Source organism: Amblyomma americanum, chromosome 2, assembly GCF_052857255.1.
Source record: "Amblyomma americanum isolate KBUSLIRL-KWMA chromosome 2, ASM5285725v1, whole genome shotgun sequence".
Classification (NCBI taxonomy): Eukaryota; Metazoa; Arthropoda; class Arachnida; order Ixodida; family Ixodidae; genus Amblyomma; species Amblyomma americanum.
The window spans coordinates 182,638,400-182,650,553 of record NC_135498.1 but is presented as its reverse complement, the minus strand read 5'-3'; the positions used below and the strand labels follow the sequence as shown (position 1 = coordinate 182,650,553).

The 12,154-nt window shown below is 47.2% G+C and overlaps 2 protein-coding genes across 2 annotated transcripts in view; one reads left to right on the top strand and one right to left on the bottom strand.

The window, feature by feature from the left end:
* Positions 1-1,983: 1,983 nt before the first annotated feature.
* LOC144119356 (sulfotransferase 2A8-like) lies at positions 1,984-3,028 on the top strand. Its single transcript, XM_077651999.1, has one exon. The coding sequence runs from the start codon at positions 1,984-1,986 to the stop codon at positions 2,941-2,943; it is 960 nt and encodes a 319-aa protein (XP_077508125.1). The 3' UTR covers positions 2,944-3,028.
* A 3,429-nt stretch (positions 3,029-6,457) lies between these two features.
* The window catches only part of LOC144119355 (uncharacterized), a 69,234-nt gene continuing 63,537 nt past the window's right edge, over positions 6,458-12,154 (bottom strand). The window contains exon 5 of the mRNA XM_077651996.1: positions 6,458-6,669. Within this exon, the coding sequence (XP_077508122.1) occupies positions 6,590-6,669 (80 nt within the window). The 3' untranslated portion in view covers positions 6,458-6,589. The remainder of the gene's footprint in view (positions 6,670-12,154) is intronic.

The following is a 12,154-nucleotide window of genomic DNA, read 5'->3' as shown; positions in this document are numbered from 1 at the left end:
CATTGCCAAACTACTGCTACTGATCAACATCTTATACTAGTTTCTCGCATTAAACGCGACTGATATAGCTTCTCTGTCGACATGGGAAGCTACACAATTCCAAGCTTCCTTGAAACTGCATTCTCGTGTAAATGCATACAATTCGCCAAAATGAAAAGCTCTGAGCGAGCTTTTGAATTCACTTTTTCTTCTTCTACCATTAGAAGCTTCCGTCTTCATTCTTTCTCGTCATCAAAATACATCACACTCCAATTTCCTTGATCCTCACATATCGTTACACACAAGAAATTGCTCGCGCTCCATTTCCTGCGCAATTAAATCCCGTGACAGCAGCCGTCACATGAAGTTTGCATTTCTTTGGCACACGAATGCTAGTGGTGCAACTTTAAAGCAAACTCCACGCTTGGAATGCCTCTACTTAAAAGAAATTTTCATGCCGTCCTGTTTTAAACAGTCATTCTTTCACTTGCAACTATAACATGGAATGGCCTGGAACCATCGATTTACTCACTGATCTATATACTGTGACATTTTCACCCTTGCCGACAATTTTCAGCATAAAAAAATATTTTAATTTCAGGTATTCATATCCTTCTCAGCGCACAATAGTGATTGATAACAGATACTTCGTTGTTCTTAAAATGATGCGCACTTCATGCAATTTATAAGTTTAAAGTGTAAGTTTCCAAGCCCATATCAGCGTACAATCGTGAGTGCTATTTGATAGTTCATGGTGTTCTTAATATGATGCGCCCTTCATGCATTTTAAACTGCGACGTTCTTGCATTACAACACCTTTTCTTTGTGTATTGCTATAGAATTACTACTTGCATTTGTTCTTGATGTTGTGTCTTTTACAGAACAATATTTAACTGCTGCTTTAAACGCTTTTTTTGTTTTTGTACTTATGTATTCCGTTTCCTTTCTGAAAAATGACGACTCTTGTGCGCAAAAGTTTTTGTGATGTTTTATGACTATAATTATGTGTATGTGCCCTGCCTCTGCCTGTAAATTCCCGCAAGAGACTGATAGCATTTATACACATAACACTGCCGCCTGCTAAGGATTCGCTTTCATGCGGTTATCACCGGTCCCAAGACGACTACTGCCCCTTTTGACCCTCAAGGATTCGCGCTCAGCTGCCAGTGCAGCGGCATGTTCTTCATTCGGCATTGGTGCAATCTGTGTACGGAGGCGCACGGTACTTTCTGCGTCCGAAAGCAGTGCTATGGCTCGCGAAATTCTCCCTGCACAGGACAAATCTTTCAGTTCACAATCGTTTGCGAACCGACCAAGAAATCCTAGGGTTTTTTCTTGCAGATCATTGTTGTCCGTGGCTATGATTTTGGTTCTACCAGATAGTGCAATGAGTGCTAAAGCTACAACCATTCCACCTAAATCCTTGAGGAATTCCTGGGCGACCTCGTCAAATTGAATATGAGTTTAGAATGCAGGTTTCGCAATACGCACTCAGGAGCCATAGTGTAAACCAATGTTTCTTCAGGGTTGATAGGTGTGTTCAGGGATTGACGAAGGATGTAGGCAGCTGTAAACTGCTTATACCTGTCACATGCAGGTATCCAAGTATAATGCACGTAACTTTATTACTAACCCTGCAAGGAACGTGGAATTCACACTTCTTCAGTTCGTACCTCAATGATGAACTTCCTCTTAATCTACCTCGCACATCCTCCTTTTTTCACCCCCGCTTCCCTTATCTTAGTGCCTGAATACCCGAAAGGTACACAACACATTCTGAAAATTTTGTGCAGACTAGCAAAGGCTATTAGCATCGGATTTCTATGGTTTTCAAATCACCATCTAATTTACCACCATTTTCCCGAGGAATTACTCAGCCGCATTTAGTCCCAGCTGAAACTTTATTTACTGCCATGGAAATAACCGATTGTTTTAAGAAAATTATGAAAGGACTCAGAAAGTTTGCTTCCATTTCAGGACATCAGTCGCCGGGAGTTTGGAGTTATGCCAGGGCGAAGGCCATACCGCCAAGTCATCGATGGCGTTCCAAGGAGCGTTTTCCTAAACCAAGATATTCTAAGGAAAAGCCTAACGTTCCGTGCAGCCAAGGGCGACATCGTTCAGTGCACATATACAAAAAGTGGCTCCCACTGGCTCCAGTATCTGACACAGCTCATTATAACAAAAGGCAAGCCAATCAAGAATTACAGCGAGCACAACCGCAACCACCGCGCAGTCGAGTATACCGAGTGCTGTGACTGGAAGTCATATCTCCCCGCACGTCTGTTATTCACTCATATCCCATTCAAAAAGGAGGCCCTGAACCAAGACGCCAAGTATATCTACATGGCTCGAAACCCGTGGGACGTGTGCGTATCGCTGTATCGCGTGATGTCGGACTTGAGCGTCCACCAGTTTCAGAGCGGGACGTTCGAAGAGTTCTTTGAGCCCTTCGCAGAGGATGACCTAGGCTTTGGGGACTACTTTGAGCACGTGATGTCGGGATACGCCCTAAGGGACGAGCCGAACGTCTTCTTTTTAACTTATGAAGAGCTCAAGCAGGACACCAGACGCACTGTGCTCAGGCTGGCTCATTTTCTGGGTGAGGAATACGGACTAGCTTTAGAAGAGGACGGGCAAATGCTGGCGAATGTTTTGGAATGGTCAAAACCAGAAAATATGAAAAACGTTATTGTCCTTGACCTGAAAGAAGGCGACGCTTCTGAGTGGAAAGGTCTCTTCACCAGAAAAAAGATGACCAGCAAGCACGGCTACGAGGGGGATAAAACCAAGTTCTCCGTGGTCAAAGAGGCCAGGGTAGGAAGTTGGAAGAAGTACTTCACACCTGAACTGCTGACTCGTTTCGAAGCCAAAATACAAGCAAAGGGGGAAAAAGCGTTTTTCATGGAGCTGTGGGCTGACATTCATGACGAGGCCATCGCCATGTCGCGCATGCCAGCGTAAAATGTGGTGTTACTTCCAAGTGACCTAATAAAAGGTGCATTTTTCTGCGTAATTACTAGATAAAGACAACAAAAGAGAAAATATTCCAAAGAAATATAAACGCGTTAACGGGCACAAGGTTCAGTGTGTATACAAAGCCAGTAAACAAATCATGATGCCTTGAGGAACTCAAGGGATCAAGCAGCAGAATTCAACAGCCTTGCAAACATATTGTTCAACAAAAGCGTCTCATAATTTTCTTGTGCATTTTCAACAAATTGAAACTCTAGCTCCTCTCTGCACCAAAATAAAATCTGCCTTTTCGCCTGATCATTTCCGGTGCAGCATCTAATTTTACACAAGTCTCCAGAGCTCTCGCCCATGGTTTGCTTCAGCTCAAAGCTCCAAACTAGCGACAGTGAGATACAGAGAATAATTTTCATTTAAAGCAAGTGGAATGGTGGCACAGAACTAATATATATTCAGTGCTGGAATTCCGGTGAAGACGTCCGAAGCGAAGAACTGATGTGCGGTAAGCTCCTAATAGTTTATTCTCCTACCGAAAGAAAAATGGCATTTATACAAATTAAAATTATGTGAATGCGTGCATTAAGCTCTCGTGATTGGTCTTTTAGAACCACTATGTCCTAAAATATTAGCCTTTGTGAGACAGAGACTGACCAGAATAAAGAAAAAGCAGACAGTTTACTGCTCTACACTGTGGTAAACAACTGTTAGCGCACGAAAGATGCGGAAAGAGTGTTTAAGGAGTGAAATTGTATCTCAACAACGCAGAACTTGCACCCGGGATGTCAGTTACCAATAGTCGATATGCGAATCGAGCTGCGTCATCTCTTGACGCCCTAAGAGCTAGGGCCACCTTGTTGGTTCAGTCAAGAGAACAAAACTGCTGTCCGACGTCGATCAAATACGTCCGCGATTGTTGTGAAAGGCGAAATACCGATGCCCTAATTCTCTATGCCTTGCTCTCTGTGGTATGCTGAGAAGCACGCGGGAACGAGTTACGTTTCAACTTCTCGTTCAATATTTTTTTTACACCGCGAATATATTATTAACACCAAATGTAATCCGACATATGTGCAAGTGCACCGACTCGTTTTTACTTTTCGTTTTCTGCGCGGACTTTTACGCGAAATCCAAAAGGCCCCGTGCGGCATTAATGTCGATATCGGCGTTGTAGTCGGTGGGACAGGAAAATCCGCATCGGTAAAATTGGTGGTTGTTGCAATAGGCTCGCACAGATGGCGTCAGCCGCACCAGTGGCCCATCGCACCAAAAGCACGGGCTGTCTGCTGCTGTCTTCCTGCTCTCTCTGATATAAACACGGTGCAGACGACGACTCACCTTACAAGGGCTGCCTCTCAAGCTGCTCTGCAGCAGACCCATTTGTGTATTCCTGGAAAGCGCACCTCTGTAGCCTACACAAGAATCGAACCCCTGACCCTCGGGTTGCGAGTCAAACACGCGTATCCCTACGTCACATAGCCACGTGCGTACGGCTTCGTGAAAGTGGGGCTTTATATGTGTGTAGTGTGTGTCGTCTTTCACATAGGGGAGAGTGGGGCAAAACGCGACACAAAGTTGCAAACAGGCGGCGTTATTTTTGTGATACTTGGATATCGGAAAACAAACGTTTCCGCGTTATTCCCAACAGTCCTGACTCCACGAATACTAAACATGAAAAGTACAACTAAATAGCAACTCAGAGAAATTTAATGGAACATGTCGACAATGCTAAAATCGACAATGGACGGGAGAAAACGAGACGCCCTTTAAAATTCTACATATCACTCATCCTTGAAATTATAAGCAAGTTGGCTTCAAACACATCTAGACAACCTTAACAAGCCTATTTGAATGGTAGACAGTGTACTCAGAGCGAACCGGATACTGCTTTGTTCCACACTCAACTACAGTCTATGCGCTGCTATCGCCGGTCACTGCGTGCAGATATTTTTAATTTCTTGCCTTCTCCACAGTTTTTTTTTCTCCTTTAATGCCACAGTTGTTGCTCAATCACTCAGCTTCCCCTCAATGTCCATTCAACAGAATAGACATTTGATTAGGTTTGATTCGTAGCGCGTCAACACCTGGTGTTGGAAGTAATTGTATATAAGCTTGACCTAGCAGCGCTTCCTCCATTTTCATAGTGTGTTTTCATATACCTTTTCAAGCCCGCCGGACAGAGTGCGACGATGAACTTCGCAAGACGATTTATGCAGGTTCTGTGTTTCATATTCTCCCATTTTCTCTACTACTGTGACGTAGGCGCCTTTGGAGACAGGAAAATATTTGCTAGTAAGCTACTTGCGCTACCTGGCCTCTCCAGAGCTTTCTTCATCTTTTCTGCGCTCAAGAGGGCAGTCATTTTTCGTTCTTTTGCGCGTTTAAATTATCCTAGAGAGAATGGAAACAACGTCAGAGATTTAGATCAAGGAATAACGGTAATTACATTTATCTTGTTCCATGCAGAACATCACAACACGGCCTTTTGCTCCACACATAACCTGCTGTTTAATTAATCTTCCTTATTTACCCCAGATGCCAAAATTTTATACTTTGCCTACGATATGACCAATAAAAATTATTTACGTTAAATACCTGCGGCTATTTAGAATGTCAGGCTGGTTTAGCTGCGCAGTTTTAAAAACAAGTGAACTGCAGAGTTTCGCGCCCGTTCGACTGATTTTTTGTGCACCGTGGCTCTCTTAGAAATTTTCTTCTGTGCTTAGGCGCAACCAATCTGAGCAAACTTAAAGCCACTTATAATGGAAATGTGTGGTATCAGATCGCCAAAATATGAAGTTAATTCGATCGCTAGTACAGAAGTAAGGGGGCACTAACTAACGAACTGTCGCGTTTTGCCCCCTGTCGCCACTTGCCCCACTCTTCCTTAATCATTGTGACTGCGAAAGATGGTTTACGGTTTATAGGAGTTGAGCGTCCCAAAGCGACTCAGGCTTTGAGGGACGCCGTAGTGAAGGGGTCCGGAAATTTCGACCATCTGGGGTTCTCTAACGTGCAGTGACATCGCATAGTACACGGGCCTCTAGAATTTCGCCTCCATCGAAATTCGACCTTATTGGCCGGGATCGAACCCGCGTCTTTCGGGTCGGCAGCCGAGCGCCGTAACCACTTAGCCGCCGCGGCGGCCTGTGAAAGAGGAAACAGTGTCCGTGTGTGCGTGGGCAAGAAGAACCGCTGCCACGGCATACCCTTAAAGGCGGCCGGAGCTTAAATGTCTAACCAATTTTTTCACAATGCTTGTGAAAGGTGATTTGTATTAAATATACTATATGGTGCAAACTGGTTCTGTTTCATCAAAACGAGCAGTGAATTTTGTTATCTAAAAACTTCGGTCCCGTTTAGTCGGTTGGGACTGGATCATATCGGCACCTAAAAGAACGAGAAAACAGAGCGCAGAATTTTTCCAACCGACTCACGCCGGAATTGTTAAATCATGTACATACGTCCAGACACAAAGAACAGCTTTTATTAATTTAGCAGGAAAAGTACCGGCACGTGGCATACGTGGACATCGGGGCCTATGCCGAGCCAGACAGGTTCGCAATTGCTGCGGTCGCCAACCAGAAAGAGGCCAGTCATTAGGGCTTCAGTCTATGCCAAGGATCCTGCTGAAGCGGAATCACTGGCCATAGTCATCACCATCCAGATTCCAGACCAACCGGAGAGGCCAACGCACGTAGTGACGGATTCCCAGGAAGACTGCAGGGACCAAGAACGTCACGGAAGGACGAGCACACTATTAAGCACACTCTCACACTCAAACACAATGACATGCAGTCCTGGGCACGGAGGCCAAATGGGAAACGAGGTAGCGAATGATCTAGCCCGAGATTTCACAAACCGGGCGAATCCCCATAACTACCCCACCCCCCTCCTAGGACGGTATGGCGACAGGCTAGAACACCCTAGGATAGAGAGAAGGCATTTCACGCCGCTACACAAACATCTGTCCTCCTCTGATGCCACTGACTGCAGGAAAATAGAAACAAACGCATATCCAAGTCTTCACATTTCACAACAAGATTTGACCCACAAAATGAACCAAGTTACAGTCCTTGGTGCAGAGCAAGCCCCACGCTCTGCCATACATCTTGCAAATGCCAGAACTAACCAGAAAAAAAAGTTAATATCTTTGGTTACAGGCGCGAAAACAGGCTCAACACAAGGCAGAAAGACGGGACGGAGTGCTGCTCACAACTGATTTATTCGAATGCAACACGCACAAATATATACCGTCTTTCACGCAAGGAATACTATCATCTTCAAAGTTGATACGATAGCGAGCGAGTGAAAAAATTGTTCTGAGCCTTATACAAAAATATCGACGTGTCGTTGACGCACATGCTTCCTTTCTTTGAAATAATAAATGCTTCGAATAATTCCTTGGCTTTTGCATCTTTGCTTTTTGATAGAATTAACGCATCGGAAAAACATGACTCACAAGAACGTGAGTTGGTGTCCCTGCTAAGGTGGCTGCACATCGCTCTTCAGAAAAACCTCGCCATCCACGTAAATACGCGCCCTATTTGAAGAGAAGTGCATCCTCGCCTTCTGAAGAAGCTCCAGACGTCCCCTCACCGTCTGCGGCCTCCTGGGAACCATGCATGATTGCAGCTGAGCTGTGCACTGACGCTAGGCTTAGTGCCTCCGCTGCCACGCTGGTGGAGGTAGCTCTGCCGGCGTCTCTCGTGGCAGCACCTGCTACGCAGTCGACACCTGATCCGCGGCGCCAGGTCCAGCTTTGTGCTCCCGGTTCTTCGGCAGATGCAGCCCTCCTGTCTTCTCGAAATGCCGAACTGCTCGCAAGTGATCTGCCCCAGGGCCAATGGCCATCAACTCTACACTTCCGGATGGGCCTCAAACCGCACGGCATGATGAAAAGGGCATCCCAATGGACTTATGGGCACCTCTACCCGCGCAAAATCGCCCTCGTGCAAATCACAACCGTCCCTCAAACGACAGCCAACTGATTCCATCTTCGGCAAGTGATGGCTCCCAAGCGCACTTGTCTCACGATCGAGAGCTAGGTGGAGCCTACACCCGGTTTGTCTTCTTACAAAGGGACCATTAAATCACTGCCCAACAAAAGACTCACGGATATATACCAAACAAGATTTTACAAGCTAACTTGGACGCGTACCTCAGAACCAAAGGTTTTCGGGGCTTCACAGTCAGGACAAAGTCCAACACCACTGCAGTGTGGCTTCCGACTCTGACTGCCGTAGAACTGCTGCAACTGTCAAACAGTATTTCACTAACAAGCGACGACTCAGCGCCAGTAGAAGTGTATTTAATTGAAGGGTCCAGCATGCAGCGCTGTGTCGTCTACAACGTCAACATCACTGAGGATCAAACTGCACTCCAGCATGAGCTGTACTGTCCCACGCACCGTGTTATCCAGGTCCGGCGCATGGGAAAGGGGCGCTCTTGCACAGTCACCTTGCAAGGCCCTCTGACACTACCAGCCCGCCTGTACTATTATGGCTGTATTTTACGGCCTCTGCCATATAAACCGAGTGCGGTATATTGCTATAACTGCTTCCGTACTGGACATATGCGCAAATCCTGTCCCTTCACTGCTTCCGGTGAAGGTACATCGGAAGAGAAAGTGGCTTATCGATGCGGCCTTTGTAAATCCGATGACCACGAGATACCATCTCCAACTTGTCCGACAAAACAAAAGGCAACACAGAAGGCTCGTCGTCGAATGAATAGCCATTGACCAATACATGACAGTATAACTTCATTGCAGACATCCAATCGGTTCGCAGCTCTCCAGTGGGATGACGACGAGTGGTCGGAACTCCCTGAGCACACCTCGCATGATCCTTCCGCTCAGACGACTTCTAACAATACTGTGCGAAAAGAACGCCTCCAAAAATAGCCAACAAAGCAGCACAGTGTGCCTGAACTACCGCAGGACGATATGACCGCAGTCGACGAACAAATCGTACGTCTTTTAGCGGAGGTCACCAAGCTCCGGCAACACCGTGAACTGCTCGCTCGACGTAGACGGGCAGCGGAAGCATCCGGCACATCTGTCAATGGGGCAGCAACATCACCTTTCTGCCGCCCACCAGTGTCATTTCCTGCCGCCCCTTCCCAGATTACCGCAACGCCACTGGACAACTCTGCGACTTTTTTGCTCCGGTTTATGGTCAACCAGCTGTCTAACCTGACCTCCGTGATTCTGCAGCGCTTAGGGCAGTAACAAGAAATCGCAAGCTCCAGTCGTGCTGGTGTGCTGCAGTGGAACTGCAGAGGCATTTCTACGAAGGCGGGAGGGCTCAAGACACGACTACAAATTCGCAAGCTTCAGGCACGGGAGATGTTGCTACAGGAAACAAACGCCTTGCCATGGATTTGAGGCTTCAGTGCCTATATGTCTCCTTCAATGATATACCATCGTGTACCAACTGCTGCTCCCCCGGGAAAGGCGGCGGTGTATGCGGACTCACGTTTTCCGCACGTACGCCTTGCTCTCGAAAACTGGTGCACGTCGTATCAAGAGGTAGTGGCAGTGGCGGCAAAACTTAAAAAGGGAACCGTTGTGGTCGTTTCATTTTACGTTAGACCAGCCGGTGGTGCTTCCTAACGTATTAACCTTAGCTGGTTAAGAAGTGTCCGCCCACAGTATCCCGGGTGTCTGATTTTAGTCGGCGGCGACTTATACGCCCCTCAACAGGATTGGCGCTACCCCACTTCAAGCCCTCGTGTCAGGCGTTGCGGGACGCCTTCATGGATGCCCAATTTGTGCTGCTCAACCATCCTGGGACAGCAACACGGCCATTGCATCAAACTCGCAGTGCTTCGTATGCTCCAGACTTGACGTGGTGGCCGGAACCGGGTACTCCATGGCATGTGGAGCCGGACTGCTGGGGATCATCACCGTATCATCATCGGTCTTCACACCTCACATTTCCGACCTTAACGCTACAAATGTTCTGTGATCAACTGGGACAGTTTTCGCTCCTGTCTGGACAATCTCGCCTCAGAAACTTCACCAATTCTTCTTGAGCGCATACAAACATCGCTCAACAGTGCTACGACTACCAAATTGCACTATCTTACAGCTAAGGCACGCAAATATGAACGCGACCTCTCTCGACGGCAGTGGCTTGCGTGGTGCGAACAACTTTCTGCAAAATCCTCGAATGCCTCTCTCTGGCGAACATTCCGTACAATGGAACACGGTCGCCGTTGGACTGACGCAGCAGCAACCGCATGCATCGCGGCTAACTTGTCGGCAGATGATTTCGCCAAAGAAGCAGCGCGAAAGTTTTTCCCAAAATACGATGCTGTGTCTTCTTCATCCGCTAGTTTAAATACGGCAGGCACCCCAGTGCATGTATATCAAATGCGGTCTGATGTCGACGCAGATGGAATTGAGTGTCCGTTCTGTATGCCCGAGTTGCCGGCTGCAATAGATGATGCGAAACGGAAAGCAGCGCCCGGCCCGGACAATATTCAGTACGAGGTGTACAAGAACCTGAGTAGTGCTGCACTCCCTCATCTACTAGACACCATAAACAAAGTATGGCTGGATGGCCTCGTTTCCGAGAGCTGGAAATTCGCTGTCATGATTCATATCCCGAAACCAGGAATGCCTCCGACGGACCTTGTAAACTTGCGACCTATCTCCTTAACTCCTACGTTGTGCAAGCTGGCGGAGAAAATGCTAGCCACACGATTGTCGTGGTGGCTAGAGCAGCACGGTTTTTATCACCCAGCACAAATCAGCTTTCGTCCATATATTGGTACAGAGGACGGGTTGGCTTTCTTAGCATCTGCAGTTTTGTCATCTACCCGCAGCCGCAATGGCAGTAGTGTTTTAGCAATGGACGTTGAAAAGGCATATGACAACATCAGTCATGCAGCCATTCTGAACTCCATTGACATGCTTCATCTCCCTCTGAGAGTACGTCCAATCATTTTTGGAAGGACGAAAGTTTGCAATACGCCTCAGCGGCGAAGAGGTCGGATTATTTGTTCCTCTCTGCGGTGTTCCCCAGGGATCAGTAATGTCGCCGACGTTATTTAATACTGCTTTCATCCCTCTGGCTTGGCGCTTACATGACATCCGTGACATAAAATTTCTTCAGTACGCTGATGATATCACGGCGTGGAGTACTCACCAAGATCTCCGTACTCAGGAGGCTGCCCTTCAATCTCGCTTGGATGTTACTTGGAATTACGCATCATTCATCGGACTTCAGCTATCCGTGCATAAAACAACATACACGTCAGTCGTCAACGGCTGGGGACGCCATAAACTTGCTCCAAGTCCAATCTGTCTGTCTATCGGGCACCCCGCTACCGGAAAGTGCGAGTGTAAAAATCCTTGGCTTAATGATTCACAAATCAGGATAAGCGACTGCATGGCTTTCTCAGGCAAAAAGGCAAGCCATTCAGACTTTTAGTTTGAGTAGAAGAATTGCTCCTAAAACGGCTGGCGCAGACTCGTTCGTTGGACGGCAATTGGTGAGGGCAGTTCTGCAGCCACGTGTTGGTTATCAAGCCCAGTTTCAACATCTTACAAGAGCCCAATGGGATCGCCTTGAAGCCGTGAACCGAGAGGCTATGAGGACTATTACGTGCCTTCCACACATCACACCGGTCATAGCTTTACAAGAGAATGCGCAGTTCAATACCATTGATGAGCTGGAGCAGTAGCGCCGTGATGCGCGCATCCTTAAGGCCAGTCTATCACACTCCACGCATGCACTGATGACTTTTGCAACGTCACACTCCATTCTTCCGCCGCCAACGCCAGTTCTTCTCCCATGAAAGTTTTTACTGATCAGCGACAACAAGCCAACGGATAATTGCCGACCAACATCTGCTAATTCGGCATCGTTGCTTCGCCAGAAATTTGAAGAACAAGAAGCTTACCTGCTTGAAGGATCCAGTGTTGTTTACGTAGACGCAAAGCAACAACAAGACTGCAAAGCAACAACAGCTATCTACTGCCCGTGCTGACGTACCCTGAATAAAACCTCTTGGTTCCAGCTTACGGAACCCCGTTCGTCCTTTTGTGCTGAGCTCGCTTCATTTCAAGATGCACTCTGCTCCTTGGCCGACATAACTATGCTCCCTGCGGCCCGCGTTGTCATCCGCACTGACGCCCTTCAAGTTATCCGGTTGCTACGACGTGTTAGCCGCTGTCTACTGATATGTCAGGACA